Source organism: Periophthalmus magnuspinnatus, chromosome 21 (assembly GCF_009829125.3).
Source record: "Periophthalmus magnuspinnatus isolate fPerMag1 chromosome 21, fPerMag1.2.pri, whole genome shotgun sequence".
In the NCBI taxonomy this organism is placed as follows: domain Eukaryota; kingdom Metazoa; phylum Chordata; class Actinopteri; order Gobiiformes; family Gobiidae; genus Periophthalmus; species Periophthalmus magnuspinnatus.
Window position 1 is genome coordinate 8,196,807 of NC_047146.1, and position 18,132 is coordinate 8,214,938.

Genomic DNA, 18,132 nt, shown 5'->3' on the forward strand with positions numbered 1-18,132 from the left:
CGAGGCTTTTTTTGCTGTTATCATAACTCGCTTGAACGGGCATTTGCATAGGCCGATGCGGTGATTAAAATTAGCAATACAACACAAAACGTCTGGGGGAAGGGATCAATATGGAGCCGTGCAGTTGTTCAGAGTAGAATGAATGTTATAAATAGAAACGTACAAGGTTTACAAAGATTTATTTTGGTAGCGGTAGGATTTTCATTCATCTGTGTGTCGAATATAGTGCTAATGTTAGTACAGGCAAGACTTCCGCACAACAGTTTTACACTTACAGTTATGCAGCTGTAAAGGAAAGGAAAAGAAGGTGGAAAAATACAATAACAGAATAATTAAAATACAGGCAAATTATGATCAATACATATATAAGTTAAATAACAATATATAAATGAATATGGTGGAAGAAGTACTCAGTTTTGTTAAGTAAAAATACAGATACCAGAGCAAAAAAAAAAAAAAAAGGAAAAGCAAAAATATTACATGAAAAATCTATTTAAGTAAAAGTATTAAAGTACCCGGTTAAAAATGTACTTAAAGAGTAAAAAGTACAAGTATTTCGCACAGATTTTGAGATCTAATGAAGCTTCAAATGTAGTGATTTTGATACAGATTTGTGCTGAATTTTGTTCAACAGACACAATGCAATAGATTTGTTTTTTTTCCCTACTTGTTTTTATTTGTATATTTTTTGTTTTGGGGTTAAAAATAAACTTTCAGCCTTTTCAGCAGACCTCAAAAAATAATAAAAATAATAATAAATCAGTCCTGTTCAGAATATAGAGGAGTGGAAAGTATAGGTACATGCTCTCAAATGTAGTGAAGTAACCCATTTTAACATGTACTTAAGTAAAGTACAGATGCATAAAAGTTTGCTTAGGTACAGTACTTTACTACTTTTACTTTGTTATGTTCCACCACTGCTTATTTATGCATCAGTGTCCTCATTTTTTTTTTTTTTTTTTTACCTTAGAACCAAATTCTTTGCAGGTTCAAGACTCCATAAGACTTAAGTAATAGTACTTGGTGAGAGTTATCTATAATTGTGTACTTGTCTTAAATTTGAGTATCAATATCAACAACTGGTTCTAGTTTTAGCGACAGTATCGTTAGCACTGAGGAAGCTGCTCCCGTGTGCCTCCTCGTGTTTCATTCACTTTGATGTGTATATGGATTAACTAAAAACAACACGGGGAGATGAGCAGCTAATTGCCCGTGTAACTAACCTAGACCTGCCTCCACCCCAACTCCCCACCTCCCCCACCCCTCTTCCTTCACACGTGAGCCCCACATTTAGCGTCCGCGCGGTCATTATCCACTGGGCCGGTCCCCATCAGCTGTGTCGGCTGCTCGTAGCGTACATGCTAATATAAAGAGGCAGGCTTCAAAGTTCCCCGCCTTCCCTCGAGATCCATGAATTATTCCCATTGCTCCTTCCTTCTATCCAAGCGCCAGCATTCCACAGTGGCGAAATATTCAAGGAAAAAAAAAAGTCAAATATCCTCGTTGTCAGACACTCATAGTTAAAACCCGTGATACACATTCAATTACCCGTTCTAAATCTCTTCAACAAGGCAGTTTATCAGCCTGAAGCAGTGACTGGAGAGATGCTTCAAAGTCATTACCCTCCTACTTGTACTCCTCTACCTCACGCATCGCTTTTATTAACACATGATACAGCAGACACAAATATATAAACAATCAACTTTCTCATTTGCACATTGTTGTTGGCCATGCATCACCAGTGCAGTGGAGGGCGCCGTTCAAAGTGGGCTAAGTAGTGTGTATGAGGCTCAAGCAGCCCAGCGGGGGACACTCATTGACTTTATGGAATATTACTTTCTCTCCTTCCTTCCCCGTTACCATGGCAGCCGCTATAAAAAGATTTCCTCCTCATGGCCGTTATTTGATTCCCCCTCCCGCACACGCCGAGGAAGAGCCCTTATTGATTTTCATTTCTCATATGTTTTGAGCGCAGAGAAAAGAATTAACATAGCGTGAAGTACTTACAGTAACACACAGGGGGAGCCGTGCGCGTGTGGCAGTGGTACAATGAGGGCAATAACGGAGGGGTTTTACTTTGCCTTACATTTTGTGTACGGGCCATTGTATTTATGTAGTAAGTCGTATATATTGCAGGTGGATAGTAGTACTGCACATTTTTACTGCTTATTTTTAACTTAGCATCAGTAGCAAGCTAGGCCGACTTGTTGAAGTTTCAGAACGAGCAGAATTGTTGAAAGTAAAGTTGGATAATGCTAAATTTTAAAGGTGCACTATGCAACATTTTTGATGGAGCATTAGCCATCTGTTTGTTTCCATGGAGATGTTAATCCTATGCCCGGAATGGTTCAACGTTTAGCAATAAAAACTCCAGTAATTTTGAATAAAAGCAAGGTAGTTTAACGTCAAACTGTGGAATATTCCAGGCAAAGCGATAACATCATCTCCATAGTGACAAGCATGTGGCAGACTATGCAACAAAAAGTTACACAGGGGATCTTTAATGAGGTGTAATACTTTTTTTCATGTTATTAATGGAAAAAATAAGAGAACTGCGTTTGCTGAATAGAACAAGGTCATTTTGTGTTTTATGTGAAGTTGCTGAAGGCTTTCTTTGTGTTTCAGGGTTGTAAAGGAACATCTGGGGGAAAAGGAAGTGGTCATCTCCTTGACGATAGATGCGCTAGAGGAGGAGGATATGGGCAACTATTCCTGCTACGTGGAAAACGCCAACGGCCGTCGACACGCCACCATGCAGATCTTAAGACAGAGTGAGACTTCTTTCACCGCTCGCTATCTCTGTCAAAATCACAGCTCAAACTTTCACACACTCCACTCCGTATATTCTATAGCTGCCATTTTATCTCCTCATTAAAACTGTGTGAAAGATCAAATATTCAAGGCTCCGTCATCCCATCAGTCAAGTGGGAATACGGCTCTGTGGATGTCTAGAGAGGTTCATAAACAGTTTCTTCAAAAACATTTGCATCTGTTTCTGATCTTGGCTCAAGTTTTTTGAACTGACTACAGCCCTACGTGTAAACATTTTATATAATTCATAAGGAAAAACATCTTAAGTCCATGACATCAGTCTTTGGTCCAGTCATAGATTATTATTATTATTATTATTATGGGTCATATCCTCATTTATTGTGAGTCTTTACTTCTGTATTTTCGCAATATTGTTTTAGAAGTTTCTTTTCAGACAGGTTTTTGTTTACCAGTCGTCTGCTTCCTGTAGCCTTCATCAGAAGCAGGTGATGACATTGTGTATTGTGGGCTGATTAAATTCTTTTGCCAAACAGTTGGGAAAGCTTCTACAAATCAAGCACTGCTGTATGACAAAAAGAAAGAAGACAGAATGAACCTTCAACAAATATATTGCATTTTGCTTTGGCCCTGTGTACATCTTTACAACCGTCTTTCACATCTTTTCACATCTGTATCTGAAAGAATTAGAATTAGTTTAACATTGAAAAGCATCCCTGAGTATGAAAGAAGCGACCTTGACCCTGAGATGGACAGGGACCTCATGCACGAGAACGCATGTGCTGCTCATAAAGAGGTACATTACTTTTAGCGGATGAACATTGTAGCCCGATCTTTTTTTTTTTTAAAAATAAATCACATTTTATTATAATTCATTAATGAACAGGCTGAGATTCACTGCAACAAAATGGAAAAAATGTTCATCTCACCCAAACTAAAATTAGCAGAAATGTAAAACCTTGAGCCACTCTTGAGCCAACTTTTCAAAGAAGTGTTTTTGTGAGAGAGCGGTTTTGTCGTCTCGAAGGACACTGCTCAAATAGTGCCGAGCTCACCTGTAAAAGTAAATGGGACATCTTCACAGCTTTTGTTTTGTGCTTGCTTTGGCAGTCTCCTGTGCACTTGTCTCTCTCACAATGCCACATCTCTTTTCTTCTTATTCGTCTCAAACCGTTTGCACACACTGGCTGTCACCCTTAAAAACTCACAGTTTGATGGCTCTTTAAACAGCAAATTGGTCTGTTTGCGTCCCATGATCGCCCAGCCATTTTTGCCTACCACAATTACAATTCTCCAGTGCTCCTGCGTCTGTCAGCGAGCTTTAATCTACGACTCAGTAAACTGCTTCTGTAGACCAGTGTGTGAGGAGTTCTGCATTTATTTCAAAGCTGAAGAGGGACGCTTCAAGATACTTCAAGTACAAACGCCGTCTTCCTCTTCGACGATATTCTAATGTTTATTTCATGTATCTTTTTCCCAGAATGCATCAGTGGACAGTTGTATGGCCTGCAGCGGATCTGTGGCAGTCTCTGCAGAAATGCTGACAGGGAAAAGGAGGGTAGTGAGGCTGAAGGCTTGTATTTCAATATATTATTCATGTCGTAATATTCTTATATTTTTTGTTACTTGAGTTAAAGTAAAAAAAACAGTAAGTTAAATTTCTGCAACCACACGTAACTTCTTTAGTACAACTGCTAACCACGATTTGCTTTACTACTTCTACTAGTTTTCTTTAATAACTACAAGAAAAAAATAACTGTATCTACATAGTTTTTCTGCTGCTACTACTATAATTACTCCTAACACTACTATTACTACTACTAATATTACTGCCATCATATTACAAGCCCTCACACATCATATTTGTACCTAAGAAAGGTGCTTGTCTTGCCCAAGAACAAATGGATAGCATGTCCTGGTTGTACATGGGACTGAATCACTGCCGTACTCACTATAAGTACTGCATTTTGAAAATACTTGACATAAAAGTACTATATAAGTAGTATTCAATAAGTTACTGTGCTAGAACTTGAAATCTGTTATAGACACATAGCATCTTGCACTGTTCTAATACCCAGTCCTATGTATTCGAAGATAAAACTATGCAGTATACAGCCGCCGTGCAGATAATCTAATAATGCTGTGGTTGCATAGGAGTTGTCATGGTAACGGCTGAGTGTTGCAACGCTCGGTGACAGATATATAAGGTGAGCTGTTCAAGCAGAGCCAGCCAGGTAAATGCCGCTTTAATACACAACATAAGTCATCCTTCCTTGAGCTGTGTCCCTGGGGCGATCGAGATGAGATAATAGAGAAGAGGAATGGAGGAGGGAGAGGAGAGAGAGCTAATACTTTACACAGAAGGAGTGAGATAAGTACTACAGTTTTAAATACAATCTAATCCGAAGAGTGTCCCGGTGTGGACGGCAGCCAAAGTGCGGAGCTGTGTCACTGCTGCTCTGCTCCAAAAGAAATCAAGCCAGTTTCTCATTATCTCTAGTTTTCTTATATAGACCTTCTTCTCCCTAAACTTGTTTCAAACACGGTCTATTCAAGGTTATTACAGCTCTTCTTCTACTTTCTGGGAGTTTCTGTTGTTTAATCTAATATTGTAAAGCTGATAAAAGTGTTTGTCTGTTGCATATTGTTGGTCCCACGCTCCTGTATTGCTTTTAAGTATTAAAAACACACGGTAATGTAAATGTGGCAATATTAAATTGTACTTTCGTGTGAGGAAAACATCAAAAGGATTCGTTTGGGTTGCATTGGACATTACAACATCCACAATGGTTTAAAATTGAGCTGGAGGTCAGAATTCTATTCACGTTATTCTGGAAGTTACGTCGTTGGGGTTGTATTATTTTGCATGGAGCTGCTGATCCCAACAGCAAATGCGTTCTATAGGGACTACAGAGCTGTTTTAAAGCCTCACAGAGATTTGCTGCAGTGTTGACTTGTTGGTCGCATAAACATAGAGCGTTTTACTCAAATCAACCTACTTTATATCAGATTTTAGCAGCAAAACTTTTCACAAATTCTCCAGTGAAGTGCCATCACAAAGACAATGTGGTTTAGTAGTATTTAGAGGCAAGTGGGAGGGGCAGAATAAGGTCTCTCTATAGTTACTGGACGTCCATCCATCCATCCATCCATTTTCTTCCGCTTATCCGGGACCGGGTCGCGGGGGCAGCAGTCTAAGCAGGGACTCCCAGACTTCCCTCACCCCGGACACGTCCTCCAGCTCCTCCGGTGGGACCCCAAGGCGTTCCCAGGCCAGCCGAGAGACATTACTGGACGTATCAATGAGAAACCAAAACTGACACAAAGTTCTTCTCTGACTCACACTTGTTTTCACGATATCTTCATTCTCGCACAAGATTAATACGGCAAGTTTGATGAGCCAGCCTCTAACAAATAATGATAGGAACTGACATTTTTCAATCATAAGTTTGGGTATTTCTTTGAAAAACTGTCAGAGTTTCTTAGGCCCCTACCCTCCACCTGAAACGATCACGTCATCAAAGTCTGGAACCTATTACTGCAGCCCCAAAACAAAACTGAAATTTGTACCCAAGATTACATCATTTATTTTTACGTTTAAACTTTTGCAGAGAGCCGTATTGTATTATTTATTTAGTCAGTGTTTTGTTTTGTTGAAACTTACCGTTGCTTCGCGTGTGTGTTTCAGCAGAGTTGATGTACACGGTGGAGCTGGCAGGAGGCCTGGGAGCCATTCTTCTCCTCCTCATCTTCCTCATCTCCCTCTACAAGTGCTACAAGATCGAGCTCATGCTTTGCTATAGGAGACACTTCGGCAGCGAGGACCTTGACGGAGGTAAAGGAGTACCCTCTACCTTTTTTCCTGTCATTCTAACCTATGTGTTTACTTATTCAAAAAGCTCATAAAGACTGGGTTAGTTGATTTATCTTCCTAATCCCGCAGCCCTGTGGTTATGGCGCTACCCGGGTGACAGCGGGCCATTTTTCTGTCTTTTCATTCCCCCTCTTCTGGTTTGTTGCAGCGGTGGCATGTGTGATTGTGTAGGTGCAGCAGGCGCATTGGGAAGAGCCAAGACAGATTTTCAATTTGTTTCCCATTTAAAAAGAGATCAGTCTCAATATGTCACCAGATGATGTGTCCACCTTTCTCTGGTGTCGGGCCAAGAAGCGGCGTACGGAGACTAGTCAGGCATAAAGCAACTTACCTGTTTGAGATACAAGAACTGGAAGTGTTTTGTTTCACTGTTGATAATATAAAACACGGGAGAGGGAGCTCAAAAGCCGCAAAACACTACTCCTGCTTTTGAAATAGAACTAGTATCTTTTTTTTAAATTAATAGAACATGAATTTCAAATGATTTTATTGTATTTTAATTAAAAGTAAACTACGTAACTTCTCTAGTGGAGCATCCGACACCAGTTTAACTCCATTGAGATGTTTGTAATGCTTCACACGATGGCATTTGACCTCTCTGTGTGGAGCCAAGCACTTGACATAACCGGGCTAAGATACAGGTTAGATCTGTGCAAAGGCAAGCCCAGCCTGCTCACAGTAAAAGTGCTTTTTATTTTTTTGCAATAAGTTTCAGCTATTGAGCAAATGCAACAAAGTTCAACACCATACTGTTAAAATTGAAGTATTTAATTGGTCATTTCTCCTCTACGGTGACTGAGAACTATTTTGGATGAGCAAAAAGTCTGCATTTTGAAGATTTACTGGACTCTCAAGTGACAACAGCCTGAAACACTTAAAAACGACTTAATACAAATCATTGCATCTATTTAATTTAAGGCCAAGTCAAGACAATCAGATGGGAATTCATGTCCCTATTTGACTACAAGCAAGTTTTTGTTTCCCGTGCAGAATTGGACTAACTTTCTCGTGTATAATTTGTCTGCGTCTCTCTTTTACTCAGATCCACTCATCTCTCTCATCTCCCCCAAAAAACTGTGTGGAGCTCAGTTTTGAATTGGCTTGTTTCTTTCTACAGTAGCATGAATTATCTATCACACAGTGTTTTGTTGACTTCCCCATGATTAAGTCACACCATCTGGGACGAGTCAGAAAAGTGCATTTGATTCTCAGACTGAGCTAGGTGCTTAATTTGCAGGTCCTGGTTTGATGCTAATTTAAAAGCCGTATTTGATGTGCCTGGATTGTGCTGAGTACAGCCGTAGTCCTTCCACTTTTCAAACTTGCTCCTGTTTCTTTTTGTCTGGCCCATTTTTGGCTAATAACTAGGACCTGAGCATGTCACCACTGCTGCTCCGTTGTCTGTTCCCATTCTCCTCTGGGAAATCAGTCGGAAGTGGAGAAAGCAGGTTTTGGATATTTTTGTATTTGTAATAAGTGAATCATATAAAATCCAATCATGTCCTCTCAGAGTTACCGTGGTTCACTCAGAATATGTGTCCATGGTAACGTGACATACTTAGTTTTTGTTTGGATCATTTTAAACGTAATTAAGGAAGAAGCAGGAAGTGGGGCTTGTTGTCTGGAACTCCACTCCCAAACCCACTTCTCTCGTAAGGACCTGTGCATAATATTTGCTTTTTTTCAGGGGCCGGTGGAAGGCAGCTCAAAATGCATACAACCCCTTACCCTATAGTTAAAAGAAATGGTCTTAATATTCATGCTTGGCTCTGTAGTTTCAAAATAAAGCTCAGAGGCATAGCAGTTGACTATAAATCAGAAATAAAAGATGCAGATGTTGATATTTTCCTCCGAGGCCTGATCCCAGATGGATTGGGGACTTGTCTAGATTAGAAAATGGCAAAAGAACTCATTTTAGTCATTGCAGAAAGTTGACAAAGTAAGTCTAGTTTTTAGAAGCACTGTTTTATTTTGAACTGCAAGCAGATTACATAATGGTCCTGACAAAAACAAGTCTGCACATGTTTTTGTTTTTTTTTTTCAAATGCAGCTGTTTCTTCATCAAGCTGAGAAGTACAATGCAATGGACCCACCGCATTTAAGCATGGTTCGGATTTACTTTTTCTTCATTTTATAGATAACAAAGACTATGATGCTTACCTGTCCTACACCAAAGTGGATCCGGACCAGTGGAGCCAGGAGACCAGAGAGGAGGAGCGCTTTGCTCTTGAGATCCTCCCGGACGTCCTGGAGAAGCATTATGGATACAAGCTCTTCATTCCAGATCGAGACCTCATTCCAACAGGAAGTAAGTCAAACCATTTTACTCATGTTTTTTTACCAACTGGTTGCACATCTGTTACATGTTTTGTGAAGTGTTATTCATTGTCACTGTCTTGTGTTTCATGTTTTCTGCAATCAAGTTATTTTCAAATTACGGTGAAACAGCAGTGGATTTAAAAATATATACCAAGACAGTTCATACTGCATGGTGTCAGTGGGTATATTCAACAAATGTACCAACTTCTTGGCTATGCATTAATAAATTCCATCTGAACACACTCTCATGAGCGGTGTTCTGTTGAGTTGTCCATCAGTGGCACAGCGGTACACTGCTCTACTTAGAAGCGATGCAGTGTTTTTACTCAGGGCTTCTTCAGGAACAGATAAAACTCAAACACACATCCGACTTGGGTCCAGACAGAATTAAACATCAGTGTGAAAAGTGAGGAGTCTCTGAGCCCCGCTGACTGAGCTGCCTCCTTCCTTTAATCAAAAGAAAATTGCCGCTAGCATCAGTGCCAAGCCAGAATTATTGTAGATGAATGTCCAATCAGAGGAACATGGTATCTGATTAATCATACTTGAGATAAGAAACGGGCAGAGAGGGGATGCGTTTCACCGCTGTGTTGTCTGTTGTCTGTCTGTGCAGTCTTTCTCCTGTGACTTCACTGTCTAAATGTTTATGTTTAGGTCTCACCAATGAGCATTACCCGGACGACACCCGGCTCTTTGGAGGTACTTGTCGTCAGTCTTTCTCCTCTTGTAGCAGCTGCTGTCATTTCTGCTCCTCTCTCTGGAGACCAAATAAAAATATATTGAAACTGCTTCTTTTTTTTTTTTTAAATCTAGGGCTCATTCGGATTTCAGGGTATCCCAACTGTCAAATTTCAAGTTAAAATTATTTCCATTCTTTGCAGTTCTATAATGGTGGTCCCAAGGCCATAGGATTAAGCACAGAAGTGACAGCAGAGCCATCACCAGTGCTGTGTGTTGTGTGTGTTCATGTCCTCATATGTGCCAATGCAGATGTCACTCTTAAGAACCTGTGCTACAGTAAATCACTGTTAGAGTTCTGTCAGTTTTATATTAAAATGTTCTTCAGCATATTATCTAATACAGTTTTTTTATCTTTACCTCTTCATTGCTTCAGCATACATCGAGGACGTAGCTCGCTGCGTAGACCAGAGCAAGCGCCTCATTATAGTCATGACCCCAAATTACGTGGTGCGTCGAGGCTGGAGCATCTTTGAGCTGGAGACTCGGCTCAGAAACATGTTAGTGACCGGAGAGATAAAGGTCATTCTGATCGAGTGTGCCGAACTCAGAGGCATCATGAACTATCAAGAGGTGGAGGCGCTCAAACACACCATCAAAACCCTCACTGTCATCAAGTGGCACGGCCTCAAGAGCAACAAGCTCAACTCCAAGTTCTGGAAGCAGCTGCAGTACGAGATGCCCTTCCGGCGCACAGAGCCCATGCTGAGTCACGAGCCGGCTCTGGACGTGAGCGAGCAGGGCCCCTTCGGAGAGCTGCAGACAGTCTCCGCCATCTCCATGGCAGCCGCCACATCCACAGCCATGGCCACGGCCCACCCAGAGCTGCGCTCGTCCTTCCACAACACCTACCACACCACCATGCGGCAGAAACACTACTACCGCAGTTATGAGTTTGACATTCCCCCCGGAGGCACCCTGCCACCTCTGTCCTCTCTGGGGAACCAGCACACCTACTGCAACATCCCACTCACACTGCTCAATGGACAGCGGCCTCCCGGAAAGAGTCGAGAGCACAGCCTGGAGGAGGCCCATGCCAACAACGCCATGCTCCCTCTGCTGCCACGTGAAACCAGCATCTCCAGTGTCATCTGGTAGAAGAACAAGTGTCTGCAGACAGCTCAGAGGTCATCCGTCCGACCAGGAGAGCTGTCACAGACGTTACCGACATGAAATGATCCTTGAGATCCAGAAGGTGCAGTCTAACACTACTGACTGGGAAACAACGGTTTTGGACACGTCTTTTCTATGTGGACCTCACCTGTGCAGCAGGTGGATTTTTCTATGTGGAATTACAGGAAACACTGTTTGATCCAACAGTGAATCAGACATGTGGGGAAATGAAAAAGGACTTCATGGCATTTGTGCACACTAATATAATCCATCTCCTCGTGCATACACTCAACTAAAGGAAAACAGGGTCCTGTACATATATTTCAATTTATTTGTAGCATCAGTGTTTTCCTATTTGTCCTTTCATTTGTCTTTTGTTTTAGTCACATTTGTTGCCTTCACTACTGTAGAACTTTGCTTTATCTTGTTACTCAAAATTGTATATTTTTTACAATCATTTTTTTAGCTGTTCATTTTTTAAGTAACACATGAACATGTATTTTTGGGGGTATTTTCTTTTTTTACATTGTGTAGTTTACATGAACTTTAACACCTTCAGAATTGCCTGGACAATACTTGTGAAAGGTGTATGTCGTTTCAAATAATTCTCTCTTTAAAAAAATCATAGAATATGCAAAAAGACGGAGGAGCAGGCCGAGTGTATCAGAGTGGACCCAGGTGGAGCGGTTGGGAGGCAGTGCTAGTCCTCTCCAATCACACAGACTCACAGATTTCTCTCTAAAGCTTCATATTTTCTATTGAAATAAACAGCCTTGCTGTTTTAGAGTGATAGTGAAATGCCTCACCTTAAAAGAAATCTGTAGATTATTTTAAAAAGAAGTCTATTTTTGTAATGGAAAAGAGTTTGCTTGAGAAGTCATACTTATTTGCATTTCATTGATCATCAAAGGGGTTTGTGTATGTGTAATGCTGGTTTTGTACACTTGCAATGTGATTTTGGTTTGTTCAGAGATTAAGATGGTTTTTGAGACCGACGCCAATAAATACTACGTCCTCTACTCTTAGATTCAAAAGTACAGCCTTTCCAATGTTTTGATTTGACCAACATACTCATCCTGCTCATTCCTTTGGTTCATATGGAGACTTTATGTTTAAGGAAAGAAAAGAAAACATTTGTGTTTTGAGAGACTTTTAAATATATTTGAAGGTGTGATTTTTGAGTATGCATAGCAAATAGATATGTATTCTATATAATATAGATATTTATATAAATATATAAACACAATTTTCACTTGGAAAGAAATGTCTATCTTTATAGAAACACAATCATTATCAGTTGTCCTTACTTTCGCACTGCACATTAAAACACTGATTTTTCTTTTGACGTTTTTTTCCTTCTGTGTCCTTGTTTGACCTTTTCCTTTGAGCAGAGCAAACAGAGCATTAGCTTTAATAGAGCTATTACACTCAGATATTCATTAGTCAATGTGACTTATTTAGTGAAGACTCAAAACCACTAATGATAGATCGACCCTTTGAGTTGGTGTTTTGGCTGGAAGTCCTGGAGCAGAAAACGCTGCAAAAATCATCTTGTACAGTTGGTGGCACGCGCGTCGGAGCCTCTGAAGCGCGCGCCGTGCGTCTCCGCCGTGCGTCTCCTGCTGCTCTCGTGAGGAAAAACACTCCGCTCTCTGCGCTCTGATCCCGCTGACTGCACACAGTAAATAACTACAGGTTCAATTAGTTTTAATCCTGCTACTGAACCGAGGCCTGGGGGACAGTAATGCAGCGGGTTTGTAAACAGTCGTCTCATTAATGAAATTTATGTCTGATGTCCCTAATAAAATGTTCCACAGTGCAAGTCCTATGATTATAACTTAGGCTATATATTTTATTAGAAAAAAGGGAGTCACAGTTAAACATTCCACTGTAATACGAAGCGGCGTCATTTATCTCCCATTATCTTAATACTTGAGTGGCTGGGGAAGATGGGGGGTTGTTAGTTGCTTACAGCTTCGGAGACTTTTTGATGTCTGGTTGTATTTGGCAACATAAACACAGCGGCAAGTGGAGTGCTGCCAAATAGTGCCCTCTCCTGGGGATTAAGCGTACCTACAAGGGGTGTTTGTGATGGAGCGCTGGTAAACACTGAAACATTACTGTTTTCCCCAGAACCCCACGGGAAGCCACATAAAAACAGAAACTGGGGCAAAGAGAAGACGCACCAGGACACAGTGTAAGAGCAAGAGCAAAAGTCAAACAAAAAAGAAAAGTAAAGAGTTGTCAGAGTTCAACGGAGGAACCGCTGGGATATTTAGGCCCCGTCTCTTTCAAAACAGAATAATGTCTCTGGTGTAAACACAATGCCTCTGGTGTATACAGAATAATGCCTCTGGTGTATACAGAATAATGCCTCTGGTGTATACAGAATAATGCCTCTGGTGTATACAGAATAATGCCTCTGGTGTATACAGTCATGGACGTTTTGCTACTTAAGTAAAAGTATCACATGAAAGAAATCTACTTCGAGTTAAAGTATTAGTTTAAAATGTACTTAGAGAGTAAAACTTAAAAGTATTTCGCACAGATTGAGATCTAATGAAGCTTCAAATGTAGTGATTTAGATTAAGATTTGTGCTGAAACAATTTAATCAATAGTTGTTGCTTTTTCATGGTGGTTTTTATTTGTACATTTTTGTTTGCTCAGACTACACGTGTTAAAAATAAATCCAGCCTTTTCTGCTCTGACTATAAAAAAACCTTACTTTTCAGTTCTGTTAAAAAATGTAGAGTAGAAAGTATAGATACCCTTATCTCAAATGTATTGAAGTAAAAGTACTGGAGTACATTTTGAAGTGGATACTTTTTTAAAGTACAGATACTTAAAATGTATTCTTAAGTACAGTTCTTTACTACTGTCACTTCGTTACGCTCCACCACTGGCTCTATTCCTTTTTACGCACAGCAGTGTCAGACACTAGTTGCCCTGACGGTCAGTGCAGTCAGTGCTGGAGCTGGCAGGCCTCGTCCAAACAGATGGAGGTTTATTAGCAAACACAGAATTAATAGACTATTTATTACTCAGGGCAATTAAGGGCTTAATTGAAGGGAAAATGGACCCCATCGAGACCAGTGAGAAGAGCTGACAGACAGGACTATAAGAATAAGTTCACCTCAAGCCACCGCGCGCAAAGACGGGCGCGCGTGCGCCTCTGTGGACCTGCAGCTGCAGTACCACAGTGTGTCTGTGGAGGGAGGTAGAGGGTTGTATTTTGTTGGTCTATAGACCAGGAGCTGGCAGTACTTTACACTACATATGTTACTGTGGATCATCAGTACTAATACACATTGTCAGGTGGTAATTCAAAATGCATTGGACCAAACGATGCACAACCAATCCAATAATATAATAATAACACATAAAACATTACTGAACCTTTTGGAACAATGACCTCTTAAAATCGATTACTCCTTTGTCATATTTTTTCAACCACAAATTGAGATAAAGACGGCGACATTTAGTCTTATGTATTTAGTGGAATATTTAACATTTTGTGGTACGGACTAAGTAAGAACAGGAACAACACTGGACCGTGTGTTCTTGGGTGTATAGTGCTGAGTAACCTCCACCTAAGCAGTTTTTTTAATGTTTGTTTGTGATTCAATCTGGCAAACATCTCGCTCTACACATTGTTTCAATAGTGTATGACACAGATACACAATATCCAAAAAGACAGTGCCAGCTCTGTAATATCGCCTGCAGTTTGGGGGGATTAATTGTCAGGACCACTGGAAAAGGTGGTGTTCTGTTGCACTCTGCTGGTGTAAGGGGGCACTTCACAACCAGTCTAAACCTACCTGCCACTTTGGAAAATCTTTTTAAGAAAAAAAAAACTATGCTGAATTGAATGAGTGAGTCAGATTATTCAAGGAGACATGCGTCATTTGTAAATTCAGTTATCTCTGCTTACGTCTTTGTCAGCTCTATCGAACAAGATGCTTCAAATACAAATGTGTCCATGATGCAGATATGTGCTATACAGAAATGAGAATGTAGCAAGCAATGTTGAGATTATTCTTGTTTTATTAAAAAAATAGTTTGTATAAAAAACAATAAGTTATGAATTCCAGCAGCTGCATTGTTTTCCTCCTAAAGCTTTCCTCTTTTGTAGAGCGCACTTACACTCACTATAGTCCATCACTTGTAAATTCAGCCCTACGCCTCCTAAACAAGAGTCCACTTTTCCAACCTTTACTTCCCGTAGAACATCTCCATGAGCACCTCCTCAATGTTCACGGCCCCAATGACCGGTCTGAAGAAGAGCTGTGCGACCACAGGGGGGCTGATGGCTCGGAGCATGGACAGGGCGATGAGGAGTTTGGCAAAGCGTGTGGTGTCCTCTCGGTGCACGAGCCTCACGTGTTCATTCAGAGCCTGGTGAGCTTCACGCCGCAGGGACTGGATGTAGTGAAGGCACCGCAGACCTTCCACATCTGAAACAGGGAGCAAACAGCACATCAGAACACTCTGCAGAGAATAACTTTACATTTCACATTTTTATTCACATTTTGTCATGTGCAAAACATATTTTCTTTCTTTCATACATGAATATTGTTAGGCAATAGAACTTGAGTTGTTGCAATTTAAGTCTTTTACATGTAGCATTTTGTGTCCATGTTTATTTTGTCCTTTTAAGTATACTGATTTATATCTCCACATCAGACCTAATTAGGCCTAAGAGCAGGATATTGGCACACACAGTTAAGAGCACATTTTAAAGGCGCATGTGTCACTCAGGTGTAACAGCCTAATGTCTGAGCCATGACCCACCTGGGTTAAACAGCACAGCCCCCTTCAAATAAGCGTATTCTTTGGTGCTGATATCCACACTCCAACACGTCTTTAGAAAGGCTTTAATGGATTCGATGTCCACCACAGAGACCCCTGCTGCAGCTCTGTTCTGCCCCGTCAGAAGCTCACTGTGTCGGTCTGGCACTCCAGTGAGGATCCGCTGCAACATGCTGGGCTCCACGGTCTCTGAAGTGTCAAAGTCCACGCGGTCCTGTGCCAGCCCCAGCACGAGCAGAGGAGCCCACCCGCTGCGGATGAGGGCCAGCTGGTCATCCTCTGGCAGCTCGCGAAAACACGGCACGTTCTTCACAAAGCGCAGCGTCTTGACGAGGACCGCGGACGCGGCTTTGCAGGTGACCTGCGGGGACCGGAGCACCCCGCGGCGGCGCGTGGAGCCGCACGAGCACGGCTGCTGCCGCGGGTCCTGCAGAGAGACAGAGCTGCTGGACGAGGAGCTCCTGTGGAACATGTGCTGCGTGGCTTGCTGCTGGAGTTGAGGTTGCTCTTCTTGTGGAATGGCGAGGCTGTCACTCTTCAAAATGTTGTATAGAATACTGTTGTTGTTTCGGATAGTGGTGCCCCGACAGCGGCAGCCCTCCAGCGCGGCCATGGCGACTTCTACATGAGCAAAGAGCTGCGCTCCGCCCCACGAGCTCTGCCAAAACGCTGGAGGTCAGGCACGGGAGCTGGTAGCGCTGTTATTTCTCAGTCCTGATAGCCCCGGAGTGAAGGGCGGCTCGAAATAATAACTCCCGTTTGTCCCCGAGCTTAAGAGCTGTTTCACTCTGTGCATATGCCGCCCCCCACACTGTGGCACCGCCTCCTCTCCACCTCCTGCTGCCTCCCGCCCCGCGGTGCACACTGTGATGGAGAGGTAAACTGTGGAGCAACTTCAGTGCAGGGATTATTTAAGATAGTCACATTAATTAGCCTGTATTATTTTAACCAAAAGCCATTGCCCTCGGCCTGTTTGAATTCATTTGTAGATGAATTTGCATTGTTTTATTATCAGAACACAGCTCACATAAGCAGTGCAGCACAGAGTACATCCTGTGTCACTGCAAGGCTCACACAGCCTTACCTTTAGAAATGTCTCCTTTTCACACTGGGGTTTCTGAATATTAAATGTAATTCATGCATTTGTTCAATCATCTTGGGTCATTAAGGCCTTTGTTCATTTAGTTGACCTGTAAAACTTTTTGACAGGAAAAAACTGCCCGTGTGAAAAAATGACAAGGAGACTCAGATAAGACTTCAGTGGCCACTTCTATTCCCAGCATCACCTTGACTCTTTGGCAGCGCTGTTTATCACCAGGCTGCTGGTAAAAATATAGGGCATGGATGGATCTGAAGGCTTAATTATTTTAGGGACAATTTATATGATTTTCTATTAGAAAGAAGTAGGAAGGAGCTGAGCTGTGAAGGCCAGTCTCCAACCTTGACTCGGACACACTGATATTGATTTAACCGTGAAAACAGGAGCTGGTGAATTATGATGTCATGACTCACTGCTCTCCTCGCCTGTCACTGAAGGAGGATGCGGCAGGAGAACAGGTCAGAAAACTAAAGATGCAGCACACCTGAAAGAAGCCAATGAGTTTGAGCTTTCACTCAGTGCTGTTTGCTTCAGTTACAGGGAAGAGTGCAGTGACAAGGGGAGAGAAGTCTGGACTGAGCAGAATTACAAAATTGTCCCCAAAACAAAAGATAGACCATATTGTAGTGTTTCTGAACTTTAAAAAAAAAAAAAAAAGTCAGCACTTCCATAGTTCGAGTGATGTGATCGTGCACTCAGGCTCAGACCAAACTCACTGACACCTGAGTTTAAAGGAGTATTAAAGGGGGTCATTCTAAATATTTACACGAATAATGATGAACCCATTACAAAAGGACAATATTCAGTGATCAGAAGTGAATATGAGTTGAGCAGAAGTTGTTGAGGTTAAAGTAGTGGCCCTATTTTCTCCCAGTGATATCTCAGGTGTCCACTGAAACCACTCTTTGGCGTGGTTGAAAAGATGACCCAAAGTGCATGGCCACATTCATATCAGAGCTGTAACTAGGGCCCCATGGCTATGTGTGCTTTGAAGGACAGCACTGTGAATGAAGTCAGGATGAAAAACTTTCACAGTAGTGCTACAACATTGTTCAGAGGCCGAATGTCTTTGTATTGATTTAGCCGAGAGAAATTTTTCACATGTTTATATCAAGGACGAGCACGGGATAAACAGCCTTCACTCAGCCTGTCTCTTCTGCCGCTCAAGGCCTAACAGCACAGGTTATAAAAATCCTTCTGTCTCAAGGAGAGATTACATTATGTCTTGCTGCAAAAGCACAGAGCTGAAAACACAGGGCTTTGTTGCTCATTGCTTTAGTCTCTCAACCTCTGTTACTTTATTAAAAATGTACAAGATGTTTTTTCTCATATGTTCCTTATTTATAACCCAAACCACAGAGACAAAATGTGGATCATGGAAAGTTTGTTTTGTTTTGAGATAATTGAAGT

The 18,132-nt window shown here is 41.6% G+C and overlaps 2 protein-coding genes across 5 annotated transcripts in view; one reads left to right on the forward strand and one right to left on the reverse strand.

Annotated features, from left to right (window-relative positions):
* il1rapl1a (interleukin 1 receptor accessory protein-like 1a) overlaps nt 1-11,220 on the forward strand; it is a 215,128-nt gene extending 203,908 nt beyond the window's left edge. For 3 of the 4 annotated variants that reach the window (XM_055230656.1, XM_033987092.2, XM_055230658.1), the window contains 4 exons: nt 2,626-2,771; nt 6,458-6,604; nt 8,781-8,951; nt 10,077-11,220. In XM_055230656.1, coding sequence (XP_055086631.1) covers nt 2,626-2,771; nt 6,458-6,604; nt 8,781-8,951; nt 10,077-10,798 — 1,186 coding nt within the window. In that variant the 3' untranslated portion in view covers nt 10,799-11,220. The remainder of the gene's footprint in view (nt 1-2,625; nt 2,772-6,457; nt 6,605-8,780; nt 8,952-10,076) is intronic. The other variant, XM_055230657.1, reaches the window with a different exon arrangement.
* A 3,687-nt stretch (nt 11,221-14,907) lies between these two features.
* On the reverse strand, nt 14,908-16,418 carry nr0b1 (nuclear receptor subfamily 0, group B, member 1). Its single transcript, XM_033987094.2, has 2 exons — nt 15,606-16,418; nt 14,908-15,268 (listed from the first exon to the last, which is right to left on the reverse strand). Exons 1-2 carry the CDS (start codon nt 16,234-16,236, stop codon nt 15,027-15,029), a joined length of 873 nt encoding a protein of 290 aa, XP_033842985.1. The 5' UTR covers nt 16,237-16,418; the 3' UTR covers nt 14,908-15,026.
* Nucleotides 16,419-18,132: the final 1,714 nt, after the last annotated feature.